The sequence below is a fragment of the Hyperolius riggenbachi genome, chromosome 4 (genome assembly GCF_040937935.1).
Source record: "Hyperolius riggenbachi isolate aHypRig1 chromosome 4, aHypRig1.pri, whole genome shotgun sequence".
NCBI classification, from domain to species: Eukaryota; Metazoa; Chordata; class Amphibia; order Anura; family Hyperoliidae; genus Hyperolius; species Hyperolius riggenbachi.
Genome location: NC_090649.1, coordinates 267,641,805 through 267,665,839, shown reverse-complemented (window position 1 = coordinate 267,665,839; position 24,035 = coordinate 267,641,805). Strand labels below are relative to the sequence as shown.

Below are 24,035 nucleotides of genomic sequence, written 5' to 3'. Positions count from 1 at the left end.
TGCTGCTTCAGACCATATTAAAATTTGAGTGTCATCCCACTTTAAATTTTACAATTTTGTGATTGTGTGGCTTTAGGCTACTTGCACACCAAGACGTTGCGTTAGGTGCTACGTTAAGGTCGCATAACGTGCACCTAACGCTAGGCCTGGTGCTCTTCGATGTGGACGTCAGAGTGAGCCGCATTGTGCAGCTTACTCTGGCGTCCGTGATGCGTACTCTTGGACGCATGCGGCATCACGTGGTCCCGCTGGCCAATCGCCGCACAGAGCAGCCGCACCAGGAAGTAAACACTGCACGTCACAACGTGCAGTGAATATTAATTAGCCATGTGCCTGGCCGCTCACCGCTCCTCCCCAACCTGACTGAGCATGTGCAAACAGTCTAACGCGGCTTAAGCCGCTGTAACGCCGTAGCATGCTGCACTTTCGGAAGAACGTGCAGCGTTACATGTAACGCAACGTGGGCAGTGTGAACAGCCCACTTGTGTTACATTGCTGTGCGTTGGGGGAGCGTTACAGCCTACACTAACGTGCGCCTATAACGTCTTAGTGTGTAAGCAGCCTTAAACTCAAATTTCACATGCATAAGACTATTTCTATAACAATATCAATGCCACACAACACTGTTTGACATACTGTTATCAGAAATGATCTTTTCAGTTCAACTTGCAGCCGGCTATAAATTTCTAAAACTGACTGTGAATGCAAACCTCACTTCTGTGCAACCATAAGAACAACAAGAGCTACTCGCGCATATCCCACAGTAGTGCGTGAATTATACTGACTTTGGCCAGTAAGCAATACAGATGCCACTCACATGATCATGATGCTTGGCTGCACATTTCCAATACAGTGCTAATGTCTATCAAGCTATGAGATAAGCTGTGGACGGAAGTGAAGTCCTGCTCTAGTAGAAGGCAGAAGATGGCAGTGGTGGCAACTGCCACAAAAAGAATGAACATGGAAGTAGAGATAATTGTAGAGGTGTATGCTCTATTATCAGAACCAGCACCTGTCAACCTTCCTCCTCTTCATCAGGGTAAAAGTAAATGTAATCTGTTCATACTAACTTTATAAATGGCATTGGATAGTGATAACCAGTTGGAGAGTCTATACATGAGTGTAAAAATGAAAACGCACAGAAGTATTGAAAAATCTGATGTAATATATGTGCAGCCCAACATCACAATCACGTGAGAAGCACTTGTATTAATGGCTGAAGTCTGCTGTACAGTGATTGCGGTTAGGTGCACTCCTATGTTGTTTCTGCAGTTGCCAGTGTACTCCATACATTATGTCTGTAGTGCTGCTGCTCTTGGTATTGGAAGCTGAAGGTGCCAGTTCTTTCATAGAGGAGGGCTAATGCGCTGAACTGAAAATACTGCACAAGGTTACATTTTGAGACCCTGAAATAAAAGGATACGTTCTATTACAAGGAAATGAAAGGATCCTCTCACTAACACTCTTGCCTCTGTCCTGTTCGGCTGTCATGCATCATCTTGCAGCTGTCTGTCTCTGAATCACTGCACTGGAATGTATTCACTTACTTCAGCCAGCTGTTTCACAGGCATTTCCATATCATCTTCTGTCATCCTTGCTGCAATCTGAAATATTTGTATATAAGTTTTGTATGTTATCTTCTCTGTTTAATGATTCAGATGTGCATCAAATTGCATCTAACGTGCTAACTAATGTGTTTTCCTCTTGTAAGCAGTGTTTTATGTCACTAATATATAATGACAAGATCAATACTCAATTATGTAAATAGTCTAAACAAAAAAAACAGCAGAAAAAAAAGACATCAGCAAACAATTATGTCACCTGGATGAACTAATAACTTCAAAACTCCTCACCAGTTCCAAAGTGCCAGCTTGTGACTGAGCAGATGTATGCATGCATCACTGGAGGATTGTGCAGTTTGAGCCCTTGGTCCCTGTAAAATAACGGAAAATTGTATACTCACCTAACGGTAATTTTCCTTTCCATGTGCATCCATGGCAGCATACATATGGGTTAAGCCCCACCCCTACCAATTAACAGGACCTTAGCTATAAAAGAAAGTGACCCCTAGCGAGCAGCATTATCATTGACTAGCCGAACCGGAGAACAGCAAAAAGTCAACAAAAGGAAAGGGAGGGAAATCCCTATGCTGCCATGGATGCACATGGAAAGGAAAATTACCGTTAGGTGAGTATACAATTTTCCGTTTTCCATATGCCTCCATGGCAGCATACATATGGGATCTAACTAGCAGAAAAAAAGTAAGGGTGGGACAAGACTTGCTGACCAAAAATAATTTAAATGAAGGCTTTAACAGATTCAGAAATAACTTTCTTTCTAAATTAAACTGAAGCGGAGGCTGCTGGATTGACTCTGAAATGGGCAATGAAAGTATGGACAGAGTTGGCAGCCTGGTGAATCTTTGCCCGGATAGCGAAGGTGGCACAGGGGACAGCTGAGAAGAGTGCACTGTGATGCCACCCAGAGACAAGGTCACAAACTCTGATAATAGGCTAGCCTTAATAAAAGGCTTTCTTGATTCATTTGAGCCATGAAGAGATCTTTTGAGTTTGATGTTAGCTGGCTCTTTCTCAGACCTGATGGAATTATGAAGAGCTGTTCTGATTTCCTGAAGCTCCCTTGTTACATTCACATAGGCTCTAAGTGTTCTTGCAACATCTAGAACATGCAGATCAGAGGAATTTGTATCCATAAAAGATGGCACTGTCCGATCCTGAGTAAAGGGAAGCCCGGAAGTGAAGTGCTGTAGTGGTCTCAAAACTACTGAGTAGGATGTCAAGAATGAGCCCCTAGATCCTGGAGCTCGGAAACTCTTCTGTCCAAAGAGATAGCGAAGCATAGTTCTTAAGGTTGTTAAGTCTCATCTCCTGCAGTCTTCCACTGGGTCAAAAAGAGGTTTTGCTAGGTAACTGAGAACCTGCGCAGTTCCCACTTTGGAAAAAGGTTGCAATTAGGATGCTTGTTCTTGGTGACAGCCTTCATAAATTGAACTATTAGAGGGTGAGAGACCCAGCAGTGATCCGTCAAAGCAGAGATGGCAGAAATCTGCACTTTGAGAGTGCAAGCCAATTGTTTTTATAGGCCAATCTGGAGGAAGCTAAGAATATGTTGTGCTGGTGGACCCATTGGGTCTAAATTTTTTTTACCAGAGCAATTGAGAAAAAATATCTTCCAGTTTGTGGTAGTTTTCCCTGCTTTTAGCAGTGTGTTTATCAATGATTCTGAGTTTACCAGGTCTCTAAGCTTTCTCCCACAATCCTTAAGCCATTAAATCAAGGGGAGGAGACAGATGATAAATTGAGTCCTGGGACAGGGGGTTTGGTCTGACTGGAAGAGGAATAGGAGGTTCCAACTTCAGGCTCCAAATTAGAGGGACTCATGGCTGGCATGGCCAAAATGGACTCACCTCCAGGGGTACCACTTGTTCTAGGAGGAGTCTCAGAATTTTGAAGATAAGTGGAGTTGGAGGAAAAAAACAGAGACTATTCAGAAATTTCAGGTGTTGCCAGAGCACCCTGAGCTCTTGAATGTGGGGGCGAATCTCCTCGAGCTGGCATTTAGTTGATGTAGGTTGCCATCAGGTCCACCTACCCAATGGTCACAGATCACTCTGGATATATTTTATTGAGTGGCCACAAGCTATTGCCTCAGTCCCCTTGATTGAGAAAATCTGCCGCAGAGTTCTGAGGCCCTATGAAATAAACTGCCATGATGCTGCAGAGATTGCTCTCTGCACTGGAGATAATATTGCTGACCTCTAACATGAGGAACAGACTCCTTGTGTCCCTCTGCTACCTGATATCAAAGACTGACGTCTCATCCCAGTAATGGCTAAAGGTCTGAAGCACCATATAAGCCACCCTGTGTTTGAGTATATTTGCAGGGATCAATCAGCTTTGTTTTGACTATTTTACCTAAGCTAATACGACCTGTAAACATGTCAAACCATGCTTGCATGTTTACGAGTTATGGGTGAACGATTGGGTAATAGTTGTTGAGCTTGTGTTTAGCCACCACCGCAGACAGTCTCATCGTGGGAGTGAGAAGGATGGTCTGAGAGTAACTCTGGTGGTTTCATTGATGGAGAAACCCTAGTTGGAATGGGCAGATGTGCCAGTGAACCCATTTGACCATCTGGATTGTAGATGACGAAGTGCCCAGGAGGTGTATACAACACCTTAAATAATTAATATAGTATGATAATCAGCACTCGCAAACTTTTGGCAGCAATTTTCTCATCTGGTTACTGCATTGGATATAGATTGGAATCTTGCTCACGGAAAGATTAGGTCCTCAGAAGGAGTGAGGTGGCTTTCCTCCTTGTTTGTTAACCAGCCAAAGACAGACTTTGAAGAATAATCTGTTGCTAACACAGTAGAGCCTTGGGATCTGATGCTAGCAACAAAAGATTGTCTAAAAAGTGATAAAGTCCTAACTTTGCTTTCTCAACTGAGCCACCATAAACACTAGTACCAAAAAAGGTTGTCATGGCTGTGATAATGTCGAGAAGGAGGATGGTTACTGGAGAAGAATGTTACCAACTGCATGGTGGAAAGAAGTTTGAAATAATGAATGTATCTGCCAAGTCATTTGTTGTAACTCCATCTTGAATGTTTTCAGAAAGATGAAGATTTAGGAATTTCAGATCCAGTACTGAACGCAGATCACCTGACTTCTTTACAATGAAGAGAGGAGAGTAGACTTCCTGAAAGCGTTCCTCTTCTGGAACCAACATAACAGCCGTTTTCTGCAATGAGTCATGAATGTAAAAGAGCAGGTCTCTGTAAAGACAAAGGGCTTGATTCACAAAGCGGTGATAACTCGGTTATCACGCCTAAAAGACTTTAGGCGTGATGACCTTTTCACCACTGAGTTATCACCGCTTTTTCCTGCTCTTCGCGCGAAGTTACCGCGCGTACGCGCGTGAGAGCGCGCGCAAAGTCCCATAGGGCTTAATGGGAGCTTCGCGCGAAGCGTCGGGTGCTGCGCGCGCACTTACGCGCGTACGCGCGTACGTGCGGTAACTTCGCGCGAGTTTCTTCTTATCATGCCTAAAGTGAGTTTAGGCGTGATAAGGGCCTTTTCACCAGCGTGCAAACACTTTGTACCGCTTGGTGAATCAAGCCCAAAGTGACTAAGTGGTGGAGTGAACTTGCACATCCAAGAAAAAACCGAACCACTCTGTATCTGTGGCCCACTCGTCCTTTATTGTTTTTTGTCCAAATATGGAACTGCTGAAGCTACTATCTGGACTTCATAATTGTCAATAGGACTCTGCGCTGACTGCTTTGTGAGCTTATGGAGATTAGCATGTGAAGTTTGCCAATTCCTATGGTCTGGTCTTTCCTTCCTCAGTGTCTTCTCTCCTTTGGTATAATACCAGCCTTGGTGACTGTTGGTTGCCAGATCCAACTTGTTACTTAAAAGATTTCTTCCATCAAACAGAGTTTTAAACACATTTTGTTGGAAGCTGGGATCAGCAGACTTTTTTTTTTTTTTTAACAGACCAATTCACTGTCATGGCAAAAAGCCTGGCATATTAAGTGGACTGGACAAAATCTATAGCCGCTTCCCTAATAAACTTAGAGAAAGTATGAACGTTCTCTAAGCTGCCAGGATATAATCAGAATCCTTGTCCACTTCCGTGGCAACTGAAGATAGAGCCAGGGCTGGTTTACATGCCCCTCCAGTCGTCGTATACACCATCGTTAAATCTATATCACGTTTATGGTCTAGGACATCTTAAAAAGTAATCAAGACTTTTAACCTTACATGGCATGCAAGACACATGACTGACATGTCCACCATGGAAGCGAACGCTAGGGCTGGAGAATTTTCTTGAAGAAAGGATGATGTTTGGAAAGTCTGCTTTTTCAGGAAGGACTTTCTCCTTACCTTTTCCCATTCATCTTTATTTGATCTCTTTCAAGACAGGAAAGGAGAATGATAATTATTTCAGACGTTTCTTATCCTGGAGAAGGGTTTCCTCTTCCCAGTGAATGGCTTCAGAGATGGCTTGGATAAAAAAGAAATAGAAACCAGATATCTGTATGCTCACTCTCATTGGATTCATGCTAAACCATAGATAATTGAGGATATTCAGTATCTTCATTGATTTGCTGGGAGGATGCTTGGGGACCAAAGAGCCTTCATAGTAGTCCTCTGATTCCTGGACAGCCTGCTTTATCATCTTGGATGTGTGCATCTGGTGGAACTCTGGCTCTTGTCCCATCTGGTGGAAAAAGATCTACTTTACTGATTTCCCTGGCATGGTTCTGTCGCCACAAACCCAGCAATCTGGGGGGCTATGGTGCCTTTAACTGGGACCTGATCCTCCAGTTCCCAGGCAGGTTATTTACCTGCTCCTTGAGCAGGATTCTGAGTGATGATATAAAGATCTAAAGCAGGATCTTAAATGATGACAAAGAACTAATGTCCTAGAACTGTGGTTGGAACTTGCCCTCCATTGTTCTCTTCTTCCTGGGCTTGTATATAAAAAAGTACAGCCCATTTATGGAAGGTGTGCTCTCTTTATTTGTAGAAAAGCGGGGTCACTTACCTGTATGACTCTTACCTATTGACCTTAGAATTATCTGTTTCTGGCACAGTGTGATCCAGAATGCAGTCCAACGGACCGCAAGAGATGAAATAAGTAAGATAAGAGGTACATGAAACGTAGCAGAAAATAAGAAATCAGATAATACTTTCATGCAAGGAATGCTATGTCATTTATATTGCACATAGTACACAATACTGTTCATATAACTGTTTATAATGAGCATGGCAGATGATAAAATATAGTACATAGTGCTACCAAGATACTTGGAATAACTTACCTCCTCCTGCAGCTTGAGAAGCATTACATCAGAGGGACAGCAAATAATAGTGCCTTTACCTTCAAGCCAGACATAGAGGGAGGTAGTGTTGCAGCCAGCACAGTCCTGTGTGTATCCAGCCTTGTGAGAGGAGGTGAGGCGAGCTCAGCTGTGAGGAGATCTCTGCTGTGTCCAGAGCAAGGATTGGAGAGCAGTTACTGCAAAGACTTCCTGGTCTGATGGCTGTGCGTTCCAAGCTGGAATGCACTCTAAGCCATGTGCTTCAGAGTCTTTCACTGTGAGACAGGTGAGTGGAATCACACTGAACACTCAGCAGCACTGAATACCCAGCAGGAGAGGCAGAACTATGCCTCACATAATGGAGCCTGAGCAGTCAGCAGACAGAGCAAGAGATACAGGTGAGCTGAACACTCAGCAGCACCAAACACCCAGCAGGAGAAGCTGAACTATGCACCACTAACCAGTGCAACTGCAGACAGCAGACAGGAAGAAAAAAAAAGGTGAGAAGGATCACACTGTGCTCTGCAATCGTATTTAAGTCATGCAGAGCAGCCATAAAGGGGGGAAAAGATCATTTAGATCAAGCTCCCACCATCACCCCAGATATAAGGTCCCTGAATAATTTGACATTTAGTCATGACAACAGGGCTGCGACCAGGAGAGGCTGAACCTGGCCGGAACGCCGCAGGAATGTCGGCGAGGTAAGAGTAAAATAAAAATAAATAGCGATGAAACACTAAGGAACCTGTTCGGAGGTGAGGACAAAAATGAGAATGCTGCTCGCTAGGGGTCACTTTCTTTTATAGCTAAGGTCCTGTTAATTGGTAGGGGTGGGGCTTAACCCATATGTATGCTGCCATGGAGGCATATGGAAAAAACTGCTGTGGGGGGGGGGGGGGGAGGGGAAGAGACTGCACTATTCAATGCAGGAAAAAATAGAAGTAGCTGGAAGGATATGGGAGGCATACGCCTCCAGAGACTCCTAGTGTCAGCATCCACCAAAGTGTCAGTCAGATTGTCTTCCTGAGTGTCAGTCAGTCCTTCTCCCTAATGCCCTCATTAGCGTCAGACAGTGCAACAGGCCGACTTTTTCCTAAAGTCAGCAGCTCTATTCTGCTGAATGCAGCTACTGACTTTGAAAAAAAGTCGCCTTGTGTAATACAATGTAACTATGGAAAGATGCATATTATTTTAAAGCTCTCTTTCTCCTCTTTCTGACGACACCTAAATCGTTACCCTACGCCTTTCAGTTTTCTCTATTTTCGCGATCGAAATCACGGCCGCGGCAATTTCAATCGCGAAAATAGCGAAAACTAAAAGGCGTAGGGCGGCACTTTATATATCATTGGAAAGAGGAGAAAGAGAGCTTTAAAATGATATGCATCTTTCCATAGTTTCTGCACTGCTCGGAGTCCCTTTAATGTTCTTCCTGTAGTACGGTGCCCACCACAACTGTATACCATAATCCAGCGGTGGCCTCCCAATACAACAAATTTATAAGGCTTGTTTGTGGACCAATCAAATAATTATGATTATTATTTTGGATTTATATAGCGCCACCATCTTCCATTGCACTGTACAGTATACAACACAGACAGTGCAAGGCAATGGGTTAAAGATAAATGACAACTGAACAGGTTAGCGATGCATCATACATGAAGGTGCAAAATATATAACCACATTAAACAGCAACAATTACACATAAGGGAGAGCCATCAAATGAAGTAGCTAATGATTTGGCCCAATAGCAAGCGCAATAAATTTGCATACAATTAACATAATATTTGCATCATCTTGAAATGATTAGCATCTTATTGCCCATCTCTACCTCACAAATAATTTATACTGAGGAAATAGTATGGTAGCATGGGTTTATCTTCCATTTTATGCATACCAGAATTTCATTAGCATTAGCTGTTTTTGCATGGCATTAAATACGGTTGCTAACCTTATCATCAACCAGTATTCCCAAGTCTTTTTACAAGTCTGATGTCACCAGCCATATGCTATATATAGGTTATATGTTGCTCTGTCATGCCCAAGATACATGAACTTGCACTTGCCAATATTTAATTCCATCTTACCTGTACATATACAGTAGCTATGTTGTCAAGATCTTTCCGGCTGTTTTGTCCTATGTAGTAATTCATTGTTGTGTGCTCCCTCATGGACAGGTCACTCTCCCTGCTTAAGAGCGTCTTCCAGGATGAAGCCTATTCAGGAAGGTGTGGAGGATGATGTCTTTGAACCTTCTTATCCTCTTGCATCCAAAATTCAGAGGTTGCCATAAGAACACGAATGACCAAATTACTGTGAAGGAAAATGTTGCCCAGTGGACCACCTCATATTTCACAAAGCATCTGCAAAAATAGTTTATATGTTTTCATTTGGCAAATGATACAAATCCTATAATCGTTATGTCTATTTATGTCACAGCAGTGAGATGTATGCTAAATGAATAAGCACACATTGTAAATCTCTGTATCTGACCATTTCATCTTTCATTTCTTCTAATATTTACTTTTAAATGGTGTGAACATTGTCTACAGCCTTTAGGCTTTAGAAATCTCTGCACCGCAGCGACTCATTTTGGGCTATATTCACCAAAGCATTAACTTTACAGAGCTTTTGTGAATATACCCCCATTGTTGCATATAGAAAATGAAACAGACTTTCTTACTGAGAAGCAAAGGTGGCTGAATGGATGCAAACATTTGGTGCATCATTAAATAACATTTGTTATTTGCCAGGATACATACCTTTCATTTAGACATATGAGTATTGTATAGTACCAGCATACTACATGCAATGCAGGCACAAGTGTCCACTGTGTCTGGTACTGATAACAACATCAATTCACCTTATCTAGATAGAGAGAAAATACAATCCACAGGAATCAGGATGCAAGGAGCAGCTGGTTTCAGAATTATGTGTAGTGTATTTCCAGTATGTGAGCAATGCATACATTTGTACATGTTTGTTTAGTCACACTGTGTGGCATGTCCTTACTATTTCACTGAAAATACTGATCATGTAGCACAGAACAATATCTTCTACAAAAAAATTACATCGGAATTCTAGACACAATATTTCGGCTTTGCATAAATCATTATGGAACGGTCGATATTGTCTAAACTCCTGTCAAGAGAGATTCCTTTTCACATTGCCAAGAAAAGGACTTGAGATAAATTTTCCAAAGGTGACAAAGAAAAAAAACTTTGTCTTTAGTTTTGAGGATTCAGATCTGTGGAGTGACCCTAACACTAGAGCTCTGCAGATAGATCCTAACACTAGAGCAAGCAGACCCTTCCACAATACAGCTCTTCAGAGAGATCCTAAAACTAGAGCGAGCAGACACTTCCACCATACAGCTCTTCACAGAAATTCTAAAACTAGAGAGCAGACCCTTCCATGATGCAGCTCTGCAGAGAGATCCTAACACTAGAGCGAGCAGACCCTTCCACAATGCAGCTCTGCAGAGAGATCCTAAAACTAGAGCAAGCAGAGCATTCCACAATGTAGCTCTGCAGAGAGCTCCTAACATTAGGGTGAGCAGACCCACAATGCAGCTCTGCAGAGAGATCCTAACACACTAGAGCGAGCAGACCCTTTCACAATGCAGCTCTGCAGAGAGATCCTAACACTAGAGCAAGCAGACCCTTTCACAATGTAGCTCTACAGAGAGATCCTAACACTAGAGCAAGCAGACCCTTCCACAATGTAGTTTTGCAGAGATATCCTAACACTACAGTGAGCAGACCCACAATGCAGCTCTGCAGAGAGATCCTAACACTAGAGCAAGCAAACTCTTCCACAATGCAGCTCTGTAGAGAGATCCTAACACTACAGCGAGCAGACCCTTACGTGATGAAGCTCTGTAAAGAGATACTAAATCAGAGTGAGCATACTCTTCCACGTTGCAGCTCTGCAGAGAGATCCTAACACACTAGAGCGAGCAGACCATTTCACAATGCAGCTCTGCAGAGAGATCCTAAACCACTAGAGCGAGAAGACCCTTCCACAATGCAGCTCTGCAGAGAGATCCTAACACACTAGAGCGAGCAGATCCTTCCACAATGCAGCTCTGCAGAGAGATCCTAACACTAGGGTGAGCAGACCCACAATGCAGCTCTGCAGAGAGATCCTAACACTAGAGCTAGCAGACCCTTCCACAATGCAGCTCTGCAGAGAGATCCTAACACTAGAGTGAGCAGATCCTTTCACAATGCAGCTCTGCAAAGAGATCCTAACACTAGAGCAAGCAGACCCTTCCACAATGTAGCTCTGTCGAGAGATACTAAAATTAGGGTGAGCATACTCTTCCACAATGCAGCTCTGCAGAGAGATCCTAACACTAGAGCAAGCAGACCCTTCCGCAATGCAGCTCTGCAGAGAGATACTAACACACTAGAGCGAGCAGATCCTTCCACAATGCAGCTCTGCAGAGAGATCCTAACACTAGGGTGAGCAGACCCACAATGCAGCTCTGCAAAGAGATCCTAACACTAGAGTGAGCAGACCCTTCCACAATGCAGCTCTGCAGAGAGATCCTAACACTAGAGCGAGCAGATCCTTTCACAATGCAGCTCTGCAAAGAGATCCTAACACTAGAGCAAGCAGACCCTTCCACAATGTAGCTCTGTCGAGAGATACTAAAATTAGGCTGAGCATACTCTTCCACAATGCAGCTCTGCAGAGAGATCCTAACACTAGAGCAAGCAGACCCTTTCACAATGTAGCTCTGTCGAGAGATACTAAAATTAGGCTGAGCATACTCTTCCACAATGCAGCTCTGCAGAGAGATCCTAACACTAGAGCAAGCAGACCCTTTCACAATGTAGCTCTGTCGAGAGATACTAAAATTAGGGTGAGCATACTCTTCCACAATGCAGCTCTGCAGAGAGATCCTAACACTAGAGCAAGCAGACCCTTCCGCAATGCAGCTCTGCAGAGAGATCCTAAAACTAGGCAAGCAAGTACTGAAATTATATCAAGCCCTATGAAGCAGGGCTTACCTATATAATCAGCAAACAGGACTCACATCTATTTACATAATTACAAATTGTACATAGGAAGAAGGTTAAATTATTACCATTCACTGCTATATCCATTACAATCATCAGATCACTTTCACATTTAAAGATCCTTAAAAGGATGAAAAATGTCACTTTTTGGGACAGGAGTGTAAAAACACATTGATTCACTGGCACACCAAGTTGTGAAAGGTCACCATGGCTATTGTAAGACACTAGTATTAAATAAAGTTTTAATGTAATGGTTTAAGTTATATCCATATTATAACATATTTATTTCTTCGGTTGTCACATGGTTAGGTATGATAAACTGTATAAAAGAATAAGAAACTGCTTTTAATAGAACTGTGTACTGACGTTGCACAAGTAAGATAATTGTGGTGGTATTAAATCAATTGTTATATCCAAATAAACTGTCACTTGAGAAATTACTTTGCATGAGAAATACTACAGTAGATGGGGGTTTCCACTCTCTGGTAAAACAGTCCAGTATTATTCTAAAGTGTTGCTACTCTGCTTGCATTCTTACAGCCAGCCAATCCCAATTGTATTTATGAAGGGGGATGTGACACTGAAGGACCCTTTTATGCAAATACTCCGAAGATTTGGGCTCCGGTCCTTGACAGCACCATGTGACATGAGCTGTGTGGCAGGGCATTGGATGCACAAGGATTATTGGCAGAGGGGCCAAAGCCAAAACAGAGAGATAATGGAATAGAGTAGTGTTTGACATTGAGAAGCTAAGTTAGAGACTAGAGTAATCTTGGTTAATATAACAAGCTAGGCATAGGAGATTAAAGTGGTATACTAGGCAAGGATTTTTCATGAATGAGGATTTTAAGATATTGGGTATATTTATTGTATTGAGTTCTTGTTGGGGGGAGGGGAATAAGGTTTAATAGGGAATATTGGAGGGAAAATTACAATTACAGGTGATGACAGTATTGCACAGCTTAAATTCCCTATGATACCCGTCCATGTAGCTGAAATGTAGGATCAGCATTCCAACCACAGCCACTGAAACTAGTCATAACCAGGCAGCAAATCCAAAATGTTTTCTGTTTATTTGCATAGAAATGTCACGTCACACTCAACTCATTCAGTACATGGTATGTTTTACATTCCTAGACATATTTAATTCAATCATGTTTCAGTAATCAGCCTTCTTTCCCTCAAGACATATATAAGTCCATAACTGATTGTGAACTTGCCAGAAAGACAATTCCACCTTTATTTAGTGCAAACATTATTCCATGAGAATGATCCTGGAAAATGTCGCCAGCAACTGCCCAGGCTCCTCTTTAAACTAAAGCTCCCATTCACACTGAGCGGGCAAGGATTAAAATACTCTTCACAAGGACCTGCACCACAATTCAAAATGTATTTAATGCTCTTTTATTGCATCAGGTGTGACAGCAAGACAGCCACTATTTTGGGCCACAAGCTTGTGTAATTGGAAGAAGGGCTTTGGCCCGAAACAGCGCCTGTCTTGCTGCCACATCTGATGCAATAAAAGAGCATTAAATACATTTTGAAGTGTGGTGCCGGTCCTTGTGATGAGATTGCGTTGTCTCTGAGGACACAGAGACCGAGACCGTGGCACACCATCTTTATTCTATCGGTGGTGCTCCTCCTAATCTGCTGTTTAGCTATGGATTAAAATTCTAACTGCCTTCATTTTGGTGAAGTGGATGGGCTGCCCCTTTCCTGATCATTGGTGCAGTGCTGCACTGCACACCTACATGGCCAGCAACGGTTCCAAACAATATGGAGTGATCAGCACCACTACATGTATGAACAGCAATTTTGAGAGGAAAAAGAGAACAGTACCTGGCACCAAACGCAGCAGGGCAGACACACCGGACCCAGAACAAGGAGCGTGCTCTTCCATAAGTTTGTTGCATCCAGTAGACTTGAAGAAGGGAAAAGGAGGCACCACTTCTTTAAAATTCCTTTATTCCGGTGGGGGAAGTAGCAGGTACACAGCAGTGGGGGTAAAAAAGGCCTGACAGCTGTTTCGCTGCCTCTGAAGAAGCTGGTTTAAACCAGCGAAACAGCTGTCAGGCCTTTTTTACCCCCACTGCTGTGTACCTGCTACTTCCCCCACCGGAATAAAGGAATTTTAAAGAAGCGGTGCCTCCTTTTCCCTTCTTCAAGTCTACTACATGTATGAACAGGCCCTTAAAGGGAAACTGAAGTGAGAGGTATTAAGATGCTGCCTTTTAAACAATACCTGTTGCCTGGCAGTCTTTTTGGCTGCATTAGTGTCTGATATCACACACCTGAAACAAGCATACAGTTAATCTAGTCAGCAGTCTGATCTGCATGCTTGTTCAGGGTATATAACTTAGGCTAATTTCACACCAGGACGTTGCATTAGAGGGGGCGTTAAGGTCGCATAACGTTCCCCTAACGCAACGCCTGGTGGTGATGGATCTGGACGTCAGAGTGAGCCGCGTTGTGCAGCTCACTCTGGCGTGGTCCCGCCGGCCAATCGCCGCACAGAGCGGCCGCTCCAGGAAGTAAACACTGCACGTCACAACGTGCAGTGCATATTAATTAGCCATGTGCCTGGCCGCTCTCCGCTCCTCCACAACATTACTGAGCATGTGCAAGCAGTCTAACGCGGCTCAGCTGCATCTAAAGTACTGCATGCAGTACGTTGTCTTGTGACGCAGCGTTACAATGTAACGCAACGTGGGCACTGTGAACAGCCACATTGATTTTTCATTACTGTGCGGTGGGCTGCGTTACAGGCTGCTCTAACGTGCGCCTGTAACGTCCCACTGTGAAACCAGCCTAAACGAATTAGAGTATCAGTAGGACAGCCAGGCAATGGGTTCCCTTTAAGAGAACACATCCATTTGTGCCAGTCAGATACCCGCTTCCTGTAAGCAATCCCTCAGTGGTCTTGTGGATTGGTAAGACTCAGGAAGGGGGTCATCTGCATGTTCACAGCATAATTATTAAAAATTGACCTGTCAAACATTTAGTGCAAATGGTGAATCCATTTTTACAAGCAAACTGGTACATCCCTACTTCCTGATTCTACTCTGGGGTGTGGGCAGGTGCTGTGTGCAAGTCTTCATTGGAGTGGTCATACATGATGAAACATTAACTTATCTCTGATTTAAGAGTTCCATTGTGGAGTAAAATACTTCAACTTCTATGGTTTTAGGCAAACAAGGGTAGCCATGCTCATCCTGCTGGGACTTAAATAAGCAGGTGCTGAGGGGATTGACCAATTTACATACAAGAAATCATTAATCCCTGCTCTGAAAACACGCTTTCAAAATGGCCTGCAGTAAGTTTGTAGTGGACCATTTCAGCAGAATTGAGATATTCTCATTAGGACTGATCCCTACTCTACCTGTAAGAACAAGGAAAATGCCTGAGCCTGAAGCATATCGTATAGACAGGCTAGCAGCTGATGCATTTCAAACACACAGGTCTTTAGTCATAACTTCAGCTTGTAGCTATGACTAAGGACCTGTGTGCCTGAAATGTGTCACCATCTAGCCTGTCTTTTGGATGTACCAATTAATGCAGGCATTGTTCTATAGTGGTGGATCTGCTCTGCAGATGAATGATTGTTAAACAATGTGTGTAGGAGATCTCCAGATATCATTGACTATGAATGCATTTTGCAGGAACGGATCTTTTTCATGTGTACAGCATCTTAAAGCCTCATCTACACAGTACAATTTACCATCAGATCGGATCTATCAGATAATTTCCAACCCGTCCAACCGAATTGCGTTAGGTTTTGCAATAGATTTTGGGTACTTATCAAAGCAAAATCTATCACAAAATTGATCTGAAACAATTTGGACGTCTACACACAATGCAATTTCTTATTAGATCCATCTAATAGATCTTTCTATCTGATGGAAAATGGTACAGTGTACACGAGGCTTTAAAAATATCAGTCTTTCAACCTCCCTGGTAGCCCTATGTGACGAATAAATTCCTTAGTTTGCAAAGATTTTTATCTGATGGGTGTACTCAGCTTAATAGAATAGACTGTGTAGCGTATGCTCTCGTACTACATGGAGGGTGATGAAATTGGTCTGTGATCTTTCATTTCCCAAAGACTTTTATCACATGTGTGTACTTAGCTTTAGAGATACTGGTAAAAAGAGTGGCACTCATATAAAGCAGGGATGTGGGTGCCCAAGCCTCAAAGGATCCTCACACCTCTGGATCCAATCCGTGTAGTAGAAGTATTGGAGGCTGCCTGGCACTTCCAAACGTGAAAAAAGCTCTTTATTGAAACATTAAAAAATAGTGGTAATACAGCGACAGCCCGCTGTTTCAGGTATCAGCCTTTCATTAAGCTGTTTAAAACAGCTTGAAGAAAGGCTGATACCTGAAACAGCGGGCTGTCGCTGTATTACCACTATTTTTTAATGTTTCAATAAAGAGCTTTTTTCACGTTTGGAAGTGCCAGCCTCCAATATTTCTACTGTACTTCGCTTTAGAGCATATGGAACTTGAGTGCTACTAAAAGGAAACAGATAAGAACTGATGGATTACGGTGATCTAAGGGTAGTGCGCTCCACCAGAACTCATATATTCTTGGTTGCCAACAAGATAGGTGGTTGGTGCCATAAAGGTTGAGCACAGCTAGTACAATTTTTTTTTTAAACCAACATATTGTGCGCATAAGTAAAGATTATTTTATGCCTTTGTAGCTGTAAGACATATCCAGTGCAGTGCGTTCAATGTCACAGCAAGGCAGGCCTCAAAGCTACCACTGAACAAGAAATATATAGGAAGCTGGACAACTTCCAACTTTCTAGAAGGTTATTAAGATAAGCACAGTGGGGTGCAATTGTCACTCACTAACTTTTGTATTCTACCTCTGTACACGGGCTCGATCAATGTCATTAGAATACGAGCAATCCCAGATGGTTTGCATTTAACTAATGATACCAGATTCAACAATGGCACAATCATAGTCCGACGATCGTATCATTAACAGAATCGTGAAAATTGGGACCCAGAAGTACATTATTATTATCCACACGTGAGTAGTTTAAATGGAGTGATTATTTTTTATTGTTTGATACCAATGGCTAACATCAATTATCACCTGAACCAATCCGCCACGACGGATCGGTCTACATAGACAATAATTGCTGTCTATTACTGTTGGTGGAAAATTTATTTTTTCCGCTATTCTAGGCTGTCCCGTTGTTTTGTCATTCATTTCAGATTTACTTGTGAGCGATTGATGATTTTTTTGCCTGTGCTGAGTCCAGTGCATGACGTTTAGAGAGGGATTTAATTCAAAGAATGAAATACACGTGTTTGTTATATTGTTTTGTAAGCTGGGAATAATAAAGAATGACTAATATATTCATTTCCCTTCCGTTCTCTGAAGATGCTTGCTTGTGAACATGGATGATCATGATTTTGCATGCTCCTGTGGTCTTCTGATACAATCTGAGCGCACAGTTCACTGCAACCAAATTAAAAAATAGAAAGACCTCATGCTAATCGTTACTCTCTGCTGCCGCTCCTCAGAAATGCACAGCTCCTGCTTGGGGAATGAATGGTAGGATGTGCCAAGATGTATACCTAGGTACTTAATACTCTCTCACTTCCACTTAAGTGAAAGCTGCTCTGCAATTATCGATGATCACCCTGCAGTATATTCGGAGAGAGGGCCTCCATTTGATCCTGGTTAATCTTAAAACCAGAGAAAGGTTCAAAGTCCTGTACAACTTTGAGTAAGTTGGGGAGGGAGGTGTGACAATCCAGCCGCGCGATCCCGTCTATTCTGCTCCCGTTAGCGTACGCAGGAAGTAAGGTGAGCAGACGGACAACAAAGACCGGTTGCTGGATTGTCAGAGGAAGAAGTTTAATGTGACAGAGTTTGCCAATCCCGTCTAATCTGCTCCCGTTAGCATACGCAGGAAGTACGGTGAGCAGACTGACAATAGAGATTGGCCGCGCAGCTGCCGACAATATGTAATGGGACAATCACTCACCAATCCCGTATTACTAGGCCACTGTTGCCATGCAGGTCTCATGCACTAGAGACTCCTGGAGGCAAATTCACTGTGTGCGTAGTAAATGGTTAAGATTGGTTGGAGGTGCCCATACATGTACAATCACGATTGTATGTACAATTGGTAAACTAAAAATATTGATTTTGCGCTGGAAATTGGGTAAATTTGCTGCCACCACTGTCTGGTTGAATGGAGGAGACAGCCTCCAACTCTATCATAATACGGTAGCCAGCCCAATCGCGTTCCGACATGCTCCAGTCACCGTTCTGGGAATAGTCACTTCCGAAAAGACTGAGCAATGTGTCGTTTAAAGAAAGGTTACTGGGTCCATATATGATGCAATCTCAAATGTATGTCCAATCGAGAAACTAAAGTTATCGATTTTGCACAGGAAATCGGGTACTAGCTAATCCTAGAAGGAAGAAACGGTTATTTACAACCTAACTAGCAATTTAACAATTTATAAGCAAATAATAAAACAATGCGGTAGTATGACTGACTCTTCAGAGGGCAGATTTGTTTTAGCAGCAATCAGATGACCAGAACAAGCACAAGACTGAATGATTAAATCGTTAGTTTTATTCTAAAACTACATACACATAGCCTAATTTAGCCCACAGATAGATATACCTGTCCGGCAGAGGAGATTGGTTTGATAGAAAGAGAATAGAGATGAAAAGAAACAGAATGTCATAATATACAGTTCAAATACCGTTATTGGTAGTCCATGCGGCATGGCGGAAAGTCCAAGATGGCGGTTGCCATGTGGCCAGAGGCCGTGATAGGAAATAATCCAAGTTATTGTTTGGCCAGTGTCCAGCTGGCTTGTCTGATGTTACAGACCAAGATTTCAGATGATGGACGCTGGACCTTTGTGTCATTGGAGTTTTAATCTCACTGTAGATGGGAGGGATCATGACACGTCAAAGTCCAGCCCTGGGCAATTTGAATAAGGCAGTGCCCCCTTAGACAATGAGAGATTTTGGCCCAATTCATGTTTTGCCAGCTTTCTCCGTGCCCATAGGTCACATCAAGAACCCGAATGAATATTCATAATCAGCTAATTTTAGGAATCATTTGGTACTAAACATGAGGACTAGATATGACTCATAACACAGGGTTTACTTCTCCCCTTTGTAGCCTGGGTTCGGAAACATCTAGGTTGTCCAAACTCTTTTAGCACCGGCACCAAGTTAAACCTCAGAACTCATGCCCATTTCAGTGGCCTAGGAACTTTCTATGCCATGAATTATGAAGAAGATGTGAAGGAAATATGGATGTTGGGGATTCCTGGGTCACAGTAGGGTCACCTGCTCGCTGAGCTGAGCTAGCTGGGAGAGGACCTCCTTTGAAGCTCGGACAGCAGGGCCAAGTGTCACATTCCCTGCTGAGATCGGGGCCGATCAGTCTGGACAAGACTGCTTTTTATGAGGCTGATATCTACCCTTCATCTGATGGATGAGCTATATAACTACCCAGAAATGCTAGGTGACAAATTTCTCACTTGGATGAGAGAGACTATGTGATTAGAAACAGCCAGTGTTTGCTAGCAGAGCCAGAGAGTGGGGAGAGAAAAAAAGGTGGATTTAAAAGAAAAAAATGTGATTTTGGTTGTTTTGCAAAGAAACTTGCGTTTATCGCTCACATGATGCATAAGCGTTTTTCTCGGGGACCACAGAGCGTCACACCTCCTTCCCGGGGAAGATTGCGGAACGGACTGGTCCCACAGGACCACAACTGATGCAATACCAACTCGCTGCTTGGGTTCATTACAGTGGGGAAGCCTGGGTTCCACATGACCTTGGGGGGTTGCCCTCTTTTTGTTGGTCAGTGGTTTAGCCAGGATGCTACAGGGCTTGGCAAACTTCCTGTAGTATCCTGCTGTTCCCAGAGAGGCCTGTACCTCTGTCATGACAATCTGATCTGCATCTGGTTCAACGGTCAGATTGTCAGCTGACAGCTGTCCTAGTACCAGGGACGAGTGATCGCAGTGTTGCTCCCATGTCGGGCGGAACACAGGGATGTCATCCAGGTACGTGACTGTACAACCGTGCTTGCCCTTCAACAGGTAGTCCCACGCCTGTGGAAAGGTGGCTGGGGCATTCATCATACTACAAGACACCCGCATCGAGGCATTAAAGTCAAATGGCATGATGAATGTGGGTTCCAGGCGTGCCTCAGGCACGATTGAAATCTGCCAGTATCCATGGCTCCGTTCCATGTTTGTTAGGTAGTTGGCGGATGCCAGCCAATCCAACAGATCACCGAGGGGAGACATGAGATACGCATCGGTTATTGTGATGTCGTCAGGCCTCCTATAGTCCTCACAGAACCTGGTGGTCTGTGAGCTAGAGGATTTGCGGAGGACAGCCATCTGTAACATCTCCTCGTACTTCCTCTTTACTTTGCTTGTACTTCAGGGGAGGCGCTGTAGGGGATCTGCCGTAAGGGCTTGTGAGTCCCCGGGTCCCTCCTGTGAACTGCTGTATCTTGCCCAGGGTTGCTGCGAAGATTTCACTGTGGGGGCGCAGTGTGCTTCAGCGAGGCCTTCTGGGAGTACGAGAAGTGGGGGGTGACTTTCACATCATCCGCCAATTCTCGCGTGGGAGCTATCAAGCCTGACAGGGGACCTGTGTCTTTCCTGTTCTAATTGGCCGTACTCTGTTACAACTAACTGCGTTCGGTCTGATTGGGCTTCTAACAGATCCACATGGACCGTGCTTTCACCTGGGGTGTCAGTTACATGGGGAATGGGTTCACTGGATTATTTACCATTCTCCCAGTACACCTGTAGTGGAGCCTCTGCTGCTGGCGGCTTAGTGGTCTGGCCACTAAGCGCCCGCAGGTTGGAGTCGCTCTCTAGTACCCTCACGGATGTGGGACTACAAATCTCAGCCAGCTGCCTAATAAGGTCTGGGGTCAGCTGCTGAAGGTCAAACTCTCTGGGGTCAGAGCTGACAGGAATGCCTGTATGCTCTGAGCTCAGGTTACCACCAGTACTGTGAGTGTCTGTCTGCACAGGAACACCACAATAAACATGACATTTTGGGTAAATCACGTCAATATTGACATTGGTCTGGGGGTCAGAGATATCAGGGGAAGTCGAGACTTCTCCAGGTAGTCCAGACTGCCAGTGACACTGAAAGCATCAGCCAGCATACTCACATTATCATGCACAACATTATCAAAAGCATTTGCATAACATGACATGTCATTTTTAGAATGAGTGTCACCCGCCTGAAAGTCAGAATCGTCAGAGGAAATTCATCCTGTCGGCTCTGAGTTCATGTGGCTGGCCATAGGGCATGTAATGGCCAAAACATGTACAGCATTTCCATCACAATTATCACTGACACATGAATTTTCATTAGCAATAACAGGTGCAGAAATGGATAAAAGACAGTCAGTTGCTGGTACATTTAAATCTAAGGAAACCTCCCGCCCAGCGGTGATACAGTAGCAATAGCAGGTAAGGTGTTTACATCTCCCTGTTTTCCCAAAGGATTGTACAGTACCGGGTTGTCAGATTCCCTGCTGAGATCGGGGCAGATCAGTCTGGACAAGACTGCTGTTTATGAGGTTCTGTAATTGGCAAAGAGGGATAATTTATACTCGCTCCTGCCTACACTTACTTCTGAGATGTCCACCGATTGTCTAATTGCAACTTCCAGAGGCTCAATACATAAAGCAAACAACGGGTGAAAGGGGACACCCCACGTGCCATTAGAGAGTGGGAGCAATGATGACTCAGTAAGAGGAACGCAGACCCGTGCTTGTAGATTACAATAAAGAACCCTGATGGCTGAGAGAATGAGACCTGAGATGCCAAAACGTTGCAGCACCACAAAAAGATACGGCTACAAGACTATCAAAGGCCGCCTTCTGCATCCAACCTAAGGAGCAGAGAAGGCCTTTCCTACGCACCAACCCAATCAATAACCGACGGGTGTTATCGCCTGCATGATGCTTCATGATAAAACCCACTTGATCTCCATTGATAATGGTGAGTAACATAGTATTCAATCTGTTTGCTAAGCTCTTTGCTTAGATCTTCAGATTGGAGTCCATCAAAGAAATAGGGCAATAACTACGTACGTCCTATGGGTCTTTACCCTCTTTATGTATCATAATAAGGTCTTTTTGTGTCCCTTTTAATAAAAGTTACACTTCTTTTTTCAACTTTTATTGCCGCAAGTGTTACCCTTTCCTGACACGTAGCCATAACCAACCCTTCTCAGCCTTAACCCGTTCTTGACTAAAAAGTCCTTTAAATAAACAAACTATCAACAAAAACAGAAATAAAAACAAACTAAGTCACGTGTCTACACAACCAATAATAACTTTATTAAAGTATCACAAAACAGTAAAACCACTGTTCCCCTTTAAAAACAATGGCACTCAATGGTATCAGACATGCCCCTGATGGATTTCCCATATAAAAACTCAGAGATAATAGACTGTGCAAACACTGTTAGTAGAAGACCCTTGAGGATGAGGCTCACTTCCTACTGCACTACACAAAATACACTACTACAGGAAACACTTACTTTAAGGCTACTTACACACCAGGACGTTGCGTTTAGGGGATGTTATAGGGCACATAACGTGCCCCTAACGCAACGCCTGGTGCTCTCTGATGTGGATGTTAGAGTGAGCCGCGTTGTGCAGCTCACTCTGGCGTCCGTGATGCGTACTCTTGGACGCTTGCGCCATCAGGTGGTCCCGCCCGGCCAATCGCTGCACAGAGCGGCCGCTCCAGGAAGTAAACACTGCACGTCACACCGTGCAGTGAATATTAATTAGCCATGTGTCTGGCCTCTCTCCACTCCTCTCCAACACTACTGAGCATGTGCGCACAGTCTAACGCGGCTTGGCCACGCATAACGCACAGCATGCAGCACTCTCAACGGATGTGCTGCGTTACAATGTAACGCAACGTGGGCACTGTGAACAGCCCATTGATTTTTCATTACTGTGCGGTGGGGCTGCGTTACAGGCTGCACTAACGTGCGCCTGTAACGTCTCACTGTGAAAGCAGCCTAAGAGTTTATTCAATATTTTCACTCAGGGGATGAGAGAAAACTCTTTTTACTGGGAGAGGAGGAATCCGCAGTGACACTCGCTGCACACTATGTCACAGCATGCCACAGACAGAGGAACATAAATGAAATACTTACCTCTTATACCTCTATTCCAGCCCATCCCCTAGAGTTGAGCCGAAATTTTCGTAATTTCGCGTTACTATAATTACGCATGCGAAATTTGCGAAATTGGTTGCGTAATTGCCATTAAAATCGTAATTGAAAATACCCTAAGCGTAATTTTCAACGCGTAATTTTGCATTTCATTCATACCGTAATTTCGCATTAAACCATACCGTAATTTCGCGTTAAACCATAACGCTCCCGTATAATATAAAATAGCCGCCGACTTTAAGGGTTAATAGCAAAGCCCCCTTAAATGCTAAGAGCCTCCAATTTGGAGAATATATTAAGGAGATCAGAAGGAATAAGAGGAAAAAAATTTTTTTCAAAAAGACCTTATAGTTTTTCAGAAAATCGATGTTAAAGTTTCAAAGGAAAAATGTATACATTTAAAAAAGCGCCGACTTTAACGGTTAATAGCAAAGCCTGCTTAAAGTTTAGGAACACCAAATTCCCAGGGTATATTAAGGGGATCAGTGGGAATAAGAGGGAAATTTTTTTTTCAAAAAGACCTTATAGTTTTTGAGAAAATCGATTTTTAAGTTTCAAGGGGAAAAAGGTCTTTCAAATGCAGAAAATGTCAGTTTTTTTGCACAGGTAACAATAGTGTATTATTTTCATAGATTCCCCCAAGTGGGAAGAGTTTTACTTACTTCATTCTAAGTGTGGGAAATATAAAAAAAAAACGATGTGGGGTCCCCCTCCCAGACCTCTTTAACCCCTTGTCCCCCATGCAGGCTGGGATAGCCAGAATGCGGAGCACCGGCCGCGTGGGGCTCCGCACCCTGACTATACCAGCCCGCATGGTCCATGGATTGGGTGTCTCGGAAGGGGAGGGGCAGCCAAGCTTTCCCCTCCCCCTCCGAGCCCTTGTCCAATCCAAGGACAAGGGTCTCTTCTCCACCTCCGATGGGCAGTGGAGGC

At 43.6% G+C, this 24,035-nt stretch overlaps 1 protein-coding gene across 2 annotated transcripts in view; it reads left to right on the top strand.

Moving 5' to 3' along the window:
• Window positions 1–12,290, top strand: part of BVES (blood vessel epicardial substance) — a 128,209-nt gene extending 115,919 nt beyond the window's left edge. The window contains exon 8 of one of the 2 annotated variants that reach the window (XM_068231232.1): window positions 9,032–12,290. In XM_068231232.1, the coding sequence (XP_068087333.1) occupies window positions 9,032–9,147 (116 nt within the window). In that variant the 3' untranslated portion in view covers window positions 9,148–12,290. The remainder of the gene's footprint in view (window positions 1–9,031) is intronic. The other variant, XM_068231231.1, reaches the window with a different exon arrangement.
• Window positions 12,291–24,035: the final 11,745 nt, after the last annotated feature.